The sequence below is a fragment of the Bombus pyrosoma genome, linkage group LG14 (genome assembly GCF_014825855.1).
Source record: "Bombus pyrosoma isolate SC7728 linkage group LG14, ASM1482585v1, whole genome shotgun sequence".
Lineage (NCBI taxonomy): Eukaryota > Metazoa > Arthropoda > Insecta > Hymenoptera > Apidae > Bombus > Bombus pyrosoma.
The window spans coordinates 9,675,451-9,692,915 of NC_057783.1; the positions used below are offsets into that span (position 1 = coordinate 9,675,451).

General features: G+C 36.9%; 1 protein-coding gene across 5 annotated transcripts in view; it reads left to right on the forward strand.

The window, feature by feature from the left end:
* Positions 1–17,465, forward strand: part of LOC122574958 (zwei Ig domain protein zig-8-like) — a 433,576-nt gene that overhangs the window by 250,140 nt on the left and 165,971 nt on the right. For all 5 annotated transcript variants that reach the window (XM_043743242.1, XM_043743243.1, XM_043743239.1 and 2 more), the window contains one exon: positions 16,607–16,817. In XM_043743242.1, coding sequence (XP_043599177.1) covers positions 16,607–16,817 — 211 coding nt within the window. The remainder of the gene's footprint in view (positions 1–16,606; positions 16,818–17,465) is intronic.

Below are 17,465 nucleotides of genomic sequence, written 5' to 3' on the forward strand. Positions count from 1 at the left end.
AGTCTTAATTTTAGTCGAGTTCAGTCTCTCAAGTTCTCACTCATTCAACACGAGTTTCATACCTCAAATCAGTCAGATATACGCATCGGCGTAACTATTGTCCTTATATAACGTTGTTGGAATAAACACTATTCTATACCTGTTAATTCAGTGTAATTTCAGTTGAACCACCCCTATTATCGTAACAGAAATCAGGGGATCGATCATTTCGCGGCGTCGATTATTTAATCGTAACGGGAATTTACGACTCCCGTTGACGTGTTTTCTTACGATCGCGTCTCCCCGCGAGTGGTCGAAACAATATGAAATTACATAAAAATTCACAGTCTACTAACAAACCGCTACAGTAATCGATCCGACTATAAACAGTGAATTAAAAAGATTATTCTCAAGAATCTCATTCCGAGAAATGAAATTTCGAGAAACGCCTAGTTGAAGAAGGAAACCTTTTTTTCGGGATTTAGTCAAATCAAGAGATGTTTGTACAAATTAAATGCTCCGAACTCGGCACGCATACGTGTTTACCAGCCACAGCTAATGCGAATCGACAATAAAAAACGAGGGAACAGGTTGTCAAAAGCAGAGAAAGATCGATAGTCGGATAAAGAAGGAAGGCTGATGGAAAGTCGAAGCCGGGACGTAACGATGAACGGCAGTATTTTCTGCGTAGCTAAATTGGATTGGCAGTTTATTGGCAATATTCGTTTGCGTGGCGTTACGCCAAGCCTTCGTGTTCCCCGTGACCAACAAAAATATCCTCCCTGCCTCTCTATCCGGCTCTATCTTGTCGAATCCTTGTCCTCCCTGTCGTCTACATGCCAGATGCAAGTTTCGTCGATCCCAGCATGCGCTGGAATGTCTCGTCCCAGCAGGATAACGATTCCATTCCATACCTGCTGCCAATGCGTCCTAGTGACACTGTTCGGACTCACGAACGCAAAGCCACGAACCAGTATTTGCATTTTCTTGTAGTTGTGTCCGGCGATGTCGAGTAGCCCCGTGTCGGTCTTTGAATTTCATTCGAGGCGAGCTGAATTCGCAGCTGCTTTCTTCGACGATTCTCGAGATTCAAAAATGGAAAAAAAAATCGACTAGGTTTTTCGATTACGTCGAGTACATACGGTATACGGTATAATCCATAGATAAGATTGTTTATTTGTTATTTATTTATTATTCATTTATTTCATATATTTTGTCGTACTGCTTTACAAAGTATCAAAAGATTGGCAAAAATTTCGCAATACTTTCTCTTTCACTAGACCACCAAAGTAAAGCCATTCTGATATAGGAGGAAAAAGTTTCTCGAAATAATCGAGTTAAACAGGAAAACGAATTACTTGGGAGAGCACGAACCAGTTTCTTCACGTAATTCATGCAAACGAGAGGGATAAAGGAGATTGGGGATGAAGTACCTGCAGTGTTCAACCACAATGTTGATCCTGAAAACGTTTATTTGTTTTCCGTTTTACAATGGATAGATCAATCAAATATCTATCGCTCGTTTAATCGTCGTAATTAATTAGCATGTTCTTAACTTAAATTTAACTAGAATTTCGGAATAGAGCTATGAAAGTTACTATACAGTATATGTACTTAGGGAAGGTTACAGACATCCTCAATTTCATTACAAAAAAAATGAAGTTTGATTTAACAGATTATTTTAAAGAAAACCACAACGGAGCTCCATTTGACAGTTAAAATTGCAACTTTGACAGTTAAAATTGGAGCAATGCAACTACTTATTCGTTGGGAATATGCATCGAAGGAGCTATGTATCGGCCCAAGGATTTACTCGGAAAAACGAAATTTCGTATGCATCAATTCGTTACATGTGTATTTTATATGCACATGAAATAGGAGCCTCCGCTTTGAAATCTCAAAGACGTTTCTACCTAGAAAAAGGAAATTCTGTTCATTATGATAGTTTCAAAACAACAAACAGTGTGTTTGGTTTATCTCGAACCGTTCAAATATAGCGAAAAGCAAACGATACAAAAAGATATTTCAGGCAAAAATTTCACGATGTCAAGAAGAATATATTGCGGTGACCTTGAGACCTCCTATAAAGCACACGTTGAAGATTGTAATTTTCTACTACGTATTTTTGTAGCTTACATTGAGACGATTGTAAATCACCGTAAGCTCGCGTACTTTGTTTCGTATTATCCGCTATCGAGTTACGAATTTAAAAATTCGATGTGCCATCGGCACTAGAGGCGCGCTACGTACATCACAGGGACACAAAAACATGTTTTTCATAATATTACTACCGGTATCGCTGAAACACAGGACCCAGCTGTTTTGATGTTTCCAAAACAGTCAGTCCGTTCCGAACAGCCATTTTTAGATAATATCGCACGTAGCTTATATCGCTCTGTTGAATTCAAAAGTTTACGTCACGATGACGAATAGTACGAAAGACACAAGTTTGTACTATTTTAAAAACGTCTGAACGTCAACTACAGGAATATGTAATAAAAGTTAGAGGCAGCCGCTTAAAAATTGTAATATCTTTACAGGAGATTTTACGGTCACCGCAAAGTCAAATGTATTAGGTTGTCGAAAAAGTTTCTTTCGTTTTATAAGGAAATAATAGACGCACAATATTTTTTGTTTTATATTAGTTTCAATAAAATAATTCAATAAAATAATATAAAACAGAAATTGTTGTTCATCTATTATCACCTTATGAAACGAAAGAAACTTTTCGGACAACCTAACACAACATATCCCCGTTCGTATCATGAAAATTTTGTCTGAAACATTTTTTCGTGTCCTTGATTTTTTCGTGTTTTTCGAGATACTTGAGCGGTTCGAGATAAACCAGACACACATTGTACAATTCATCAGAAATATTATTTCAGAGACAAAATACGTAGTTTTTGGATATAACCGCGTGGATTATAATAGCACGCTGCTCTGTACCATGATATTTCTGTGCTTTTAGAGCGAATGCAAAATTCTGATCTCTCGATGGATTTTCACGCGGAAGTGTCACGGAACAATATCACCTGATCCTGTCCTCTGTCAAAGAAAATGCACCGATGAAAATCTCTCCGCGACAACGGTTTTGCACCCTTGTTTCCCGTCCGTTGTTTCCGCTTTTCTCCAACTTTCGTTTTGGATATTTGTCGTCCGTCGCGACGCAAAACACACAACTTGCCAGCTGTTTGTCTTACCCCTTTTCAAGCAGTTGTCAGCTGTCGTGACGGGAACCGTCGTACCGAAATTCCGTCGCCAATGGAACTGGTCGAAAGATCTTCAAGTTGTTAAGACTTTTATCGATAGCTGATAAGAAGCGAGACGCTCTTCGTATCAACACAGCGACGAACGTAGCCGTGGCTCTTATCTCTTCGCGCAAAGTTTCAACGAATTTTAGGAATATTCGCGAGGAAGCTTGATAACTGAGGATTACGTCATCAAAGGCTTTTAGCTGTAGGAATAAACTGTTCCTAAAATGCTTTAGATTATCTTGGATTGAGACGTCAAATATTGCATCCCCAACGTCGAAATTCTATCTCGGCGACGCGACGATTACGAAATATGCGCTCGTGTTCGTTCGTTTAATACCGTAAGTTCGTGAAACTCTGTTCTTGCAAAGTGCATTTCTGTTTGACGATATTTTATGCGATATTAATACGTTTTAGTTGTTATTCTCGTTTGTAACATTTGCACGTTTTACTAAAACAGTATACTATAACGATATAATAGCGAATAATAGAAATATATTTGAAGTATACGTTTAAAACATGAAGAGATCTGGAACGAAGTATCGAGTATGCATATCGCAGCTTTGCGTGGGAAGCGACGCAACTCGAAAGGATATATTTTCCAGAAGAGGCGAAATACTGTTTTTCGATCGTAATCGAATCAAATTTACGAACAAACAGAATAATGCTCGTAAAACAGGCTCGAGCATTCTTTTCCTTTCGGCTTTAGTTCTTAACCTTGGAACAGTCGCCTTTCTAGTTAGACAGAGCTAATAATAAGAGCATTTGTAGGATACAGCACAGTGCCACATAAATCAAGAAGAGCGACATAATCGTCCTCTATCGGCCAAATTATGAATATGAATGAATAAGATTTCCATAATTGGTCGAGGAGTATCTCTGCAACGTTTTCATAGTGATAACTCGAAAATCGCATTTTTACGATTTTTATAAAATTGTATGTACGTGTCGTAAGAACCGGTGGCATCATCATCTTCGCTCCAATAATTCCTGTGTTTCCTTCAAAATTTCACGTCGCTGCATTCAGCAACAGGTTAATAAATTTACTATCTCGGGGCGTTTTTCAGAAAATGCGATGGCTGTCATGAATTTATATTTGTAAAAGGGCCTTCCTCTTGATGGATGTGCCATACGCTCTTTATTACAGTACCTTTCAGAAAGAATGAAGAAAAATTATTCAAATAAGATTTTGTATTAGGAAAATCGTAAGATTACGAGTTGTGCTACAAAAAACACAGACGTCGTAATTTGTCGATGAAATAGATCTCTAAAATTTATTAAATTTATTAGAAAATGTTTTCCACCATGATAAATATCTATATGAGAATAAATAATGCGTTTGTAGACGATACAGTGATTTGCGAAAGTATTTCGACACTATGTTACAAAGATCGAAATTCATATTTCGAATGTCATCAACAATCAGTTACAACTTCAAAAATGAAGTCGCCGATACCATCTTCGAACACAACTTGTAGCACTTCCTCGCACAGGATAACCAGTTACGAACATATTGTCGCGGAGGGACGAAACTGCTCCACGAATTTCTGCTTCCGAGCAATTCCACTTACGATTTGCCTATGTCCACTGCCGTTAACTCGAACCTCTGCCCAACATCATAGCAGCGAAACGCTATTACGCGATGCTCCGAGTGATCGAAGCAAGCGAATTCACCGGAATATTCCAGGCAACAGAACCTTCTTGTTCTTCCTGACGCCGCTACTTGCAACAAGAAATCATTACGTACGTTCGATTGTGAATGTGTCTCAATTTTCCGAAGATCGAACACGGAAGAAACTTACTTATGAAAATGTAACTTTGTTTCTGATTACGATTCTCCTTGGCGACACTCTCTTCTTACAGTATGAAAATTTACAACATGGGATTTCCGATAAATAAAACGAAGAGAATGTAGATAGTTGGATGGTTGAGAGAATTCTGTGACATAGTGTGACATTTTTTTGCCTTGGAATTTCACGGCTGTGGAATTGTTCGGATTTCTGAGGAGATTGGGGAATCGATTTATACGAACGTCGCATCGCATCGTCGAAACGCCTTTGAATCGTTTTTTGTTCTAATCCACAGGATCAATCAGATAGAGACTCATTCATCGAGTTTTTCTTATCTCTGTCTTTCTCCCTCTTCCTTCTCTTATGTACAGACTGGATTTCCGTTCTTTTTACGACACGGAGAAAATGTTTCCTTCTGCAGGATCGTGTGTTCTTCAAATATCGGTGTCCACAGTTTCTTTCGGTGTACAGGGATTTTCTGCCTATCTTTCTTTCTTTGTCGCTTTATTCTACTTACAGAAATAGTACTTTAAGAGGAAAGTCACTTTATCTCCTTCTCTCGGTCTCGTTTCTTTTCTTTTGTTTACCAAACCAATTTTTGATTTACCGATTATCCAATTTGTTCTACCTACGTTGCACAAAGTGGTTCTTTAGAAAAGAAACAAAAAGTGAAATTTAAGAATGAATTAAGTATATGAATTATATTAAAAATTATATTCTGTTGTATTTATACCAACATTTTCTACAAAAAAATTATATTGCAGAAAATATTCACCATTTGGTCATAGCATTCTTTCTTCTAAACGTGACTTTTTTAATATTTGCTGCTCCGATATTTGATAAATTTAGAAAAGATTGATTTATAGATTCCATAAAATATCATCCACTTTTTAATGTTAATAGCTGAATGATTCGTCTTAATATATAATGAGCGTATTAAAGAATGAGGTTTCACAACATGTTTTCGAGTACAGTGCTATACCATTATTGAACTTCGTGAAACATCTTCTTAGGAAGAGGAAGCAGACGTTACTGCAACAAAAGATCAAATCTCTCGGTGAAAAGAATGAAATAAGAAAATGTCGGTGACTTTTTTCTCTTTTAACCTGCTCTCTTCATCCTGTTCCTTTCATTGTTCTCGATTTATGTGGTTCTTCAAGCTTGTGCACAAAACATACACCTTCAAAAAAAGTTCACGAAAGTCATCTTACGATTCACAACGAGAAATTTGATAAAAAAAGGTTAAGAAAAATTGCGTAATAAGGAAATATTTCTTCCGAAATACTTTAGTTAATTGCGTTCACACAGATTCACAAAAGTATCTTTCCCTGGGGGGGCAGCAGTAGAATGAAATATATTACGACCATTACATTTAATTTCTACAAAGCATTATATTTGCGCACTACTTTCCCATAATATTATCCAGGTCATTCACATTATTAAAAATTGTTTAGTCCGTGAAATTAATCATGTTTCAACTATTTTAGGAAATTCATTAAGTAAAACGCCGATGACCACCGATGACCATTAACGTGTTATATAAGATCTGTAAAAAAATATCAATTCCTTGCGGAATTTCGTAAAATGGACTCTATGCATCGGGCTGATTTCTCCCTTCTTCAAGTATAAATTTCATCCATCTCATTTCCTAAAACACACTCCGCGAATCATAAATCAGTGTCATCGCTCACGAACTCGCTCATCCCCGTGACGCAAAAAACGCAATAAAAGCGAGCGAGGCAACAAACGAGTTCACAGAATGAAAATAGTTCAAACTATGGGAAAATTTCGCCGATGACGCGGTCTGAAAAGGCTGGCGTTCCTCGCAGGATTTCGGCCGGTCGTTTCTTATCCGGGAAATTTCTACGCTCGCGTGGCCAATTTCGACTTGAAGGCTGTTTCCCAGCGGACTTGAGTATCGTCGCGCATACCGAAGAAGTTTACTTTGATGCATTCCCCTGGGTATAGCAGGCTGCATGCAATCTGCAAATGCGTTGGATAAGTCGCGTTTCAGCGATTCCTCCGTACTCCGTTCGTAACAACCATGTTTATCGAGCTGACAACCTTTCCACGATCATAGTCAACTATTCTAATTTATCACGACGAATTCCTGGTCACTTCGCGTCCTTTTTTTTATTATTTATTTATTATTTATTATTTAGTGAGTATGGTTACTTAGTATTTCATATTATGACGAGACTAACCCACTTTACATCGCATTATCAAAAATATTAATAAGAGTAGTTCGACAACTCGAAAATTCCAATAAATTCGAAACTTTGCGCAAACGTAGTTCTATGACGTAGTAATGACGGAACAATTCTTTTTTTCCAACTGAAAAACGGTCATACGAGTGAAAACATCCTAGCTTTTATCATCCTGAATATTTTAGAAACTATATAGGAAAAGGGAAAAAGTTATATTTAAGTTGCAATTGTTATATTAATTGTTAAATTACATTAATTAAAAGTTACATTAGAATGTTATCTTTTATATTGTACATTGTGGGCGTGAGAAATTGAAAGAATTGTTTCTTCAAACTTTACTCTACCATAATATTTTCGATAGTTCTATTTGTTGTTGTCACATGCATAGATGGCTTACGAAGAGCTCTTTACAAATATAGTATATACGAGTTGAAACAACAAAATTTTTGCTCGCGCAAATATTTGTGCTTTAAACACTTTTTCGAAGAGTATCATCGTCGTAACACTTCCGTAGAGTAAATACAAAAGGGTAGCTAATATATCCGTGAGCCACTTCATGTAAAGTTTGTGTGATTTTAATCACAGGAATTTTAATGTATAAATAAAAATTTTATGAAAAGATAATAAAGAATAAACACGGGATAATAAAAAGATAATAAAAGGATGATAAAAAATACATTTTGGGGGATGTTTTCACCCCTATGACCGTTTTCCAGCTGGAAGAAATTATTCCTTTATTAACATAACATGAACTATACCTGCACAAAGCACCAATCTTTTCTTAATTTTCTAGTTGCCGAGCTTCCCTTGTAAGTCGCTTATAAAAATAATTTCCGTATTGCTTTCGTACAGAAACTTCAATTCTGATAAAGTATAAACCATTGAAAAAGGTATCTATATATATGAACAAAAATTTCTTATTCCCTTACTACTAAGCGAAAATTATATTTTTTAAAGGCTTGATCTACCAGGTATCTGTACATTCCGTCAATGAAATTTCCATTCAAATATTTGTACGAATAAATTTTTATGTTATGAGTTGACACATAATATGTTAGCGAATATTCAATACCTGACTTTCCACGGTTGTGTTCAAAAACGTGTTTTACTCGATCGCGTGTGAGTTTTACTAGCCAGGACGAGGAAAATTTCCATATTGGTAACATAGCTCTAACCTGTAACCGACTTTCGTAATCGATTCGAACGAGGATTTTTGCACCTCGGTCGGTCCTTCCCTTCGTCGTTCGTGTTTCCCTCTGGTCGAATTTTTGGCAGTCTCCGCGATACAGGACGTTTAAAAAATCGTATATCGTGATACCTGTTTACGTTTTCCAGGGTTTATATCTGCGCCTCACTTCCGGCCTGTGATTTATGACTCATAAACGTATCCCATCGTGCCGACCGATTTCCACAAATATACGGTAGATCGAAACGTTATTGCAAACCAGCCCGGGTTATACGTTCCACGCAATCAGCGGATTAAATCGTTACCCGTGCCACGGAGAATTCCGAATGTATTTTTTATTCACCGGAGACGCAACTTGGAAAATACAACGACGACCATTGCCCTGGAAACACACGCGTCGATATCCGAGGATGCTTAAATTAAGTACACGATACCTGACAACCGTTTCACCCTACTTAGACGTAATTAAAAATTTCGTCGGGTGTAATTAGTTCGTTCTTAAATGGAACAAGTGAGACACGTATTTTTTACAAAGAGATTTCAGATGGTCGACTACCTTTGAAAGATATTTGTACAGCTGTAGAAATATTTTACGTGAAATATTTGTAGTGTACGCGACGTAGTAAACTTTTTCAAATTTCGTCAGCACTGTCATGAGCACCGAATATGAATTTTTCTCTTCTCACAAATAACTTTCTGTTTCACGAATATACAACTCATGATATTTGTATCTTTCAGCAAATAATTACCAATTCTTGGTATAAGTTTGAAGGTCTAGTTAAGTTCATAAAATAATCAACTTAGAAAAATGTCGAGAAAATATTGTGGGCAAGGCAAGAAGCTAATAATAATTTGGAAATTTAAGAATTCTCTGTAACTGTGACTACTTTCGATCCATATCCACGTAGGATTGACATTTATTTTTGAACCATAAATCCTCTCGTTCGGGGACATATTAAGCCGGCCAATTCTTTGCAATTCTACAGCCATTCAATGCAATGTAGCACTTATCTTAAAAGCTCGAAAGCTTTCGACGTCTCTGTAGCGGTCGGATTCCATCTAGGAATGAAAAAGATTACGCGTGAAAATGCGGCTGAATAGCGCGAAAAAAACGCTTTGCAGGATATCTATACCCGAAACGGTCGACATATAATTCTTGTTCAGAAAAGTGGAAAGGGGCGGATTTGAAAATAAAATGTAACTCTCTTCAGAGAACCGTCATCGCGTTTCAATTCTTATCAAAAGAAGAAAAAATTCGATCAATGTTGCAGAAACTTTTCTCTCTCTTTCCGTTTGTATTACAAAATTATAGGATGCGCTTCGCGTTTCCAATAAATTGTACTACCATAGTTTCATTCAAGTTGCGACACTATGTCGTTGATTTCCCGATCTTCCTGTCTTTTACATATTGAGCGCGCTTTTACAGAAACAAAGGAACAAACGTCTTTGAGATACGGCTCGAGGCGCTTGTGTTTAAACCAATGGACAAACTGACCTATTACTCGTAATTACAGCATTGAAAGAGCTGCAAATCCAGCGAAGGCTCCTTCACAGAGAGTTTCTTATCGAATCATTTTTCTCTGCCACAAAGAGCTTGCTCTCTGAGAAGCTTCATCTCAGTAACATGTTCATTTTATTTTCTCTAGACAATAGCGTAATCGAATTATTTCTTAATTCCTGTAACCTAATTTCTGTATGGTAAGCTTTGGGCGTAACAAGGGTCCATATTATATATCGTTTTCAAGCATTGTATTACTCCGATTATTCATCGATAATGGATAAGGAAACTTGAAACATTTGACAATGTAAAATCTAATTAGTTCTGTATATACATATGCATATGAAGTTTTAAGTGAAATAACTACGCTCTTGTTAGGTATAATTCATTGAACCGAACAACGTGAAAATAACAAGTAACATGCAACCTATTTAGCTATATTAACAAATAGGCACGTACAAGATAAATTTCATGGACTAAAAAACTGCCAATAAAGCGGACTGTCAGAAAAGAGTGCGCAGATACAATATAATATTTTGCAAAAATTAAATGTTGTGGCGTAGCATATATCTATCGGCTCGCACGGCGAAATATATAAAAATTCTCGTGTCAGTCAACACGTTCGAAACTATAACGAAATTACTACGCAACGCTCCCGGAGCCATCAGAAGACATCAGCGAAAGTCATTTCGGCCCCGTATGGAATTGGAAATTCCGTTATTTTAACACTAACGATCGTTCATCCAAGCTAGTCTGTCCATTGTTCACACGCGAGATATTCGCATTCTGCGACGTCTAAATACCTGCCGTCATTCGAACTGCTGTCTAAGTAATCCGCAGAAGTTGGTCAAACCTAGCATCTCGGGCGAGGACAAAACCAGCTCACGATTTGACAATCGGCGAAGTTATTGTACGCGAACCGTCTTCTTGTCTGCATCGGTTCGAAACTTCTGGCCGTGTAAATTACATGGAGAACGTAAGCAGCATCCGCGAACACGACAAGTCCGCTCTATCCTCCCGGTCTTACCACGGTTTTCGTGGCCGATTGATTGTCAACGGATGCGACTGCACTGTAACGATCGAGTACACTGTAAACGATCGAATTGTTGTACAAACGTTGGAACACGAAGGATCTGGTTTGAGGATTGTGGAGATAACGCGCTGTAACGTCCATCATTTGCTGTAACACTGACATCGCTCAGACGTCACGATTTTAAGAGAAATATTTTTAAGGATCTACTGAATCGTTGTAATTTCCTGACGACATATTAAAACGTGAAATTTTATAGAGAAATGTTATAATATTCTCACTTAGTCCGATGAATCCGCATTTATTGTTGGAACTGTCTTTGTTCAAGATCATGACGTTCTTCGTATTAAGTTGTCCCAAAAGTGTCTTTCGCTATCTGCACGCAGCATACAAACATGAAACTTAATCTGTCAAATGTAAATAGAACAACGTAATAGAACAAAATGCATCATACATAATTCAATAAACTAATATAAAACTGGAAATGTAGTGCATCTATTATTTCCTTATAAAACGAGGGAAACTTTTTGGACAACCTAATGCAAAATTCATTCAAACTCGTTCACTCGTTCGTTCAAATTCAACACTATCGAGATTTATTTAATACTATGAAATTATTGTGGGAAAGTTTCGACAAGAGTCGTGCGTATTATTATCAGATACCGCTACCTAGCGCCGTGCGCTATTCAAAGACACGTTTTCCTTGAGGCTGCGCTATATCCAAGGTAAACTCGACAGCTAAGTGTTAATATCGTTGATTCCAACTTAATGAGTCACTACGAAATGTAGCCGTGAGGCAAGCATGTAGAAGCGGCAATTTCCAAAGCGCATTAGCGAAACACGGCGGGCTTCTTCTCGTCGCGTCTTTGAAATTAGTAGAAACTCATTCGCCCTTTTGAGGCCTGGTGGCCTGAATTTGCGCGAGCCATTCGCGTCACTCCGAGTGGGAAAACGCGGTACGCGTCCGAGAATTTAATATCAGACTTTATATTGTCGCGCGTGAAATTTACTCGCACGAGCGGTCGCACGCTCGTGCGTGCCAGCAGCAACTGCTTGAATTCGAATGTATCCAAGACGCGACGTCGAATACTCTTCTGGTAGACGTTGCGTTCCTTGAAATAAAAATTTTTCAAGTTCACAGAATACGAAGGTGCGACGGAGGTGTCTTTATTTATATTCAAATACATTGGTATTTAAATATAAAGATTTTTCGGAAAGTATGTAGTGAAAGATAATATTAGGTGTGGAAATTAACTCAGTGCTCTGTTATGTATAAATTATATATGTATGCATGTTGTATATTTTATATTTTATATATTGTATATGTCCTATGTGCGTAATATCTGATAAATGTTAAGAAATCGGTTTTTTTTTTAATCACAAAATGGTGAGCAAATTTTTACGTTTACACTGAAGAAAAATGTTTATTTTTACATTTACGGCAGATTTGGAATTGGTTCGATATAAACACAATGAGTCAGTTTCTACATCTAATATATTTTCATAGAATTATCATCCCGGGATATAAATAAAGGAAGAAAAGTGGAGGAAAATTTTATGGAAATATTGACAATCAGTTTGCGATAAGTCAGGAGGGTTGGGGAGCTGACAAGATCGATTTTCGTCAATTTCGAATGAACGTCGATTGGAGTATTTCGGCGGGCTCGTAAATGATTAAGCGCTCGTCGATAGCGTTGTAAACAATGTCGAAAATTGCACGCACAATTTGACAGGTCGTTCGACAGCTCGAGAAAGAAGCTTCCAGGAAATATATGGAGCAATCGTTTTGTTTTAACCGGAGATTCGAGCAGCTCTTGTCTAAGGAAATTTATTACACCGATAAATAACTAGCTGTAAAAAGCCAATGGAGGGTATGAAAGGCCAATTCGCTATGATAAACGCATCTTGTATTGAATTTTATTAGCAGCACAGCATATAGAATTATCATTATCTATTAATATACTTTCAAAAAAATTTTACGCTATTATAAATGAAGACTATAGGGGAGGAACACGATAAGTCACGTTTTCCATTCTTTACAGTACAAGAGCTTCAAAATTCGATACACTGTCAATTAATCTTACTAATTTAGGAAATTCTTCTTCATAATTTAGGAAATATGGGTCGTCATAGTATTAAAATATGTTCTTTCCAATTTCTGTTATTCTAAGTTAAAATATTCCCTTATAGAGTCATAGAGTAATATTAAAATTATAAATCATCAAAAATTTACGCACGATATCTCTGTCCTCGAGCGCAGTGCTAATCTTCAAATGCAAACAGCTTACACGAATATGTATAGGAAAACAACGAACAAAAGATGAAAGAGAAAGACTTCTTTAAGAGCGTGTCAGATATTTGAAACGTTCCATTAGAGAGCAAAGTACATATTTAAAAGGTTTCATAACTGAAAGTTTCATCGTGACTGTCATAGTTGCCAGCGTTTTACGAGTACTTTTAAAGTTCTTTCGCTTCGCGTGAAATAAATATTAGACGCAATTTGAGTAATTTATACTTCCCTGAGCGCACGCCAGAGAACAGTAAGATATAATTACATAAAACATTTCTATCAAGCCAAGCGAAATGCGGTTGTTCAATCTCTCCTTTGATACAGCCTCAGTGTGTGGACATTGCTTTACTAATGCCTAACAGGCATTGCCAATAATCATCCTGGTAAACGTATTAATCGATGCCATGCTGCGTCTAACTGCGGCATCCGCGCCACTTCGATGACTATCGATGACGATGAGACTGATATGGAATCAATAACGTCCCTGATGGCCAATCCATAAAATAGAACTTCGTATCGAATAGCTTTGAACACGTGAATTCTAAGCTTCCTCCAACTTCTCCGTCTCTGTCTCTCTCTCTATCTCTCTAGTATAGTGTTTAGAGCCAGACAGCTGTAACTAATAAGTACTAGTCGATATTGTCCCGAGAGGTTCAAATTAGTCAAATTAATCCAACTTCCTAATAGGACACGATGACTTACGGTCGATACTGCTAGTGATAGCTGTATATGTATAAGCTGGTAATTGTACGTATCGTTTGATGATTGCGCGATGCATTTCTTGAGGAAACTTCGAATTACGGAAATTATTCTTATCATTTTTTTTTATTGAATTAAAAAATTCTCTATGGTAATGGTACTGTTGGGTGAAGTTGCACGAAAGAGAAACAAAGTTGCGGCAACTGATTAAAATTTTCAGTGTTAGCGATAATTCGGATTTATCAGTTGGGTAGCTATAAAATCACCGGTTAAAAGGAGTGGTAAAGCGACGAATAAAAAGCGAGGGAACGATTATAATGTGAATGGTGGTTTTGAGAGGAAAAAAGGGTTCGCGATAAGAAAGAAATAAAGGGGGAAAGTTTGTAGATGCGCGGGTCGTGTTTTAATTTCTACCGGTGGATAAAGCGATTCAGAATCAAAGCGATTTGGATGCTAATGTTTGCGTAAAAAGTGTATTAGTGTCCCCGGTGAATGCATGCGTTGAATTTTTATTCGACTCCGGAACGAACATTATATCGACTGAATTATACGAGATTGTTCCTTCAACAAACTTAAACGGAATTAATATAAACATATTGAATTATTTTGAAATAACAACATTGAGATAGTGATTTTACATTTTGTAATAATTGCATTTACGTCAGATATAATGTGAAATATCAATGAAATTAATTCCTCGAATAATTAACAATTCATTGTGTAACAAAAACAAGATTCATTTTCCCTATCTCGCGCTGTACTTGGAGTTACACACTCGCTCGAGAATATCAAGATATTCGAACGCTTTAAAATTTTATTTTTGAATTTAATACAGAAATTGAATACAAAATTGTAATCGATCAATCAAATATTACGTTTCGTACAAAAAAAAAAAAAAAGAAGAAGCAAAAAATCCCCTAATATGTAGATGCTTCTGAACGATGGTGTTAATTCTCACCTAGTGTAATTGCCGTGCAAAGATTCTTGCTTGTGGGAACGTCTGAAATGCTCGTAATTGCAAGCTCGTAACGGTATCGCGAGAGAGTGCAGTCGCGAAATTAATTATAAAACGATGCACCAACCAGTCTCGCGGTTAGACAGAGTTTCCTGTGTAGGAAAATTCTATGATGAGTAACGTACCATGGGCAACAATTTATTTTATTAATTGCCCCATGCAAGTTCGTCAGCGTGGAAAATAAATCTCGTTAGAATATCTTGGGAGATGTTGTGACTTTTAATAAAAGTACAATTAAGTTACCTCGCGCTTATATATATATATTAGATTAATATATTATTAAGGGGAAATAACGTTGATTTCTAACGACTTCAATTGACTTACCGTTCACCATTGATCTAAATTTCTAATTGTTTAGGTAGAGAGAGATACAATTAATATAAATAAATATCTAGCTAGTCTAGTCATAAGATTAATATAATCTCAATTGTAACACGTTCGTAATTTTTTTTAAAGTTATTTCCACTTCTCTGGAAGGAAAGTTTCTACTATTTAAGTTTCCAAATCTTGTCTGCTTAGTTAAGGCAGAAGTGTAGAAAAGGGTCGAGGGTCGGACGTGAAACGTAAACGTAAGCGGATCTGTCTGCTGTCAAAACAGAAACCCATTGAAAAGAGTTGTTTGAACGAGTGTGCACTGAGTAATGCATCGTGGTGTGAATAATTGAAGTGGAGTGTCGGCAAACCTACATCGTCTCAAAAATTGAATTTATATTCTTTTCTCTGAAATGTTATTTTCCTTACGTTGTGATGAAACACTTTCTGTTCGCCGAGAGATATGTCGGTAAATATTCTGACTTCAACTCCTGAAAAATCTGGATACAGGGAAGAAAGATGTTATTTTGTTAACAATTACAGTATACAACAAATATAATTGATATAATTTAACTTTTTTGAATGTAATAATTTTCAAATATAAGTAACTTAAGAGAATGCCCTGCATCACATTCATTAACGTTTAAATTTTTACGCTATGCAATTAACGTTTACCGTTAAATTATTTCCTCGCGAAACTGAAAAACAGCGCAGCTTACAGTGTATTTTCTTCGTTTCGTTTCATAATCTTGAATTTATTGTACTCGTTTAGAAGAAAACATTTCATGTGTAAGTATTCAGAGAATTTGCTACTTTGACGCAGAACACGGAGTTAACTCAGCAGTGTCGAGGATATTTTGAATAATAGAGATTGAAGCGGAAAAAGATACATTAAGACAGAAATAATCAAATTAGGGAATAGATAAAACATCAGTAGAACAAAATACAAACAAATAGTAAAAATCGAAGAAAAATATATGGATGCGAAAAACATTTTGTTTCGTTATTGAAAAGAAAGAATCACTTGAAAAAATTTATTTTCCCCAAGTTATATATTCTTTTACAGATTTTACAGTTCGAAGCTACAGATTTTATATAAATATTTTCTATATGTTGAATGTTACGATATTTTCGCAGATCACCGTACTTTCTTATATTCGAAAGACCGATGAAGCACAGAGTAACAATCTGCTTACCTAACTGACCAAATTCGCATAAATCCCGGATTATGTCCAAATTCAAAATGTACTGATAGAATTCATCATTGGTCAAGGCTGCAGCTGCAGACCCTCAAGTTAAACTCAGAGCTATCACCGGCTTACATGCAGCGCTTCTTGTTTATCTTGCAGGTGTCCTGGATGCGTAAAAGGGACATGCATATCCTGAGCGCCGGCATCCTGATGTACACCTCGGACCTGAGGTTTCAAGTGATCCATCCGGAGAAGTCTGAAAACTGGACGCTGCAAATCAAGTCGCCTCAGGAACGAGACTCCGGGGTTTACGAGTGCCAGGTCAGCACCGAGCCAAAGATGTCGTTGAACTACAGCCTCAACGTGGTCGGTGAGTGAATTCTGAATAATTCAGGCGGTCACACAAGTCGCTTAGCTCGCGTCGTTTTTCATTTCCCAGCGAAATCCGGCCGATTCACCCGGGCCATCCTCCATTTTCTATCATGGTAGAACCCGTGCTCGGTTGTGTCGCGGATTACCGTAGCCTGAATTTTTAAACCGATCAATTTGTGGATCGTTACCGACGTTTATTGTTTGCGACAATATTCGACAGCAGGCTTTTCAGATTGTGTATTTTTGCCCCGTGGCGAAAGTGTTGTCACGGAGCTTCGAAGATTCAACGTTACAATCGTTCACGTTTCTTCTCTTTGCTGGTCAGATTTTTCTTTAAATATTTGAACAATTATTTGGTTGACAAGTTATGGTGCAAGCAAATGTTAAGTATCGGAACAATCGGACTTTTAATTCTGATTAAATTGTCATTTACAAACACTATGTTACAGCTTTAAAATTTAATCCGTTTGAAATTTAATCATTGCAAATTGATTGCGGACATTTATGCAAATTCATATTTTTGAAACGCGAAGGTAGAAGCAAATATGGAATAAATAATTGATATATTTTAATTGTTCGTTTAAAATCTGATCGACAGTGTATTAAAATTTACTACATGTGATTAATGTTTCAACCAGGTTTCACT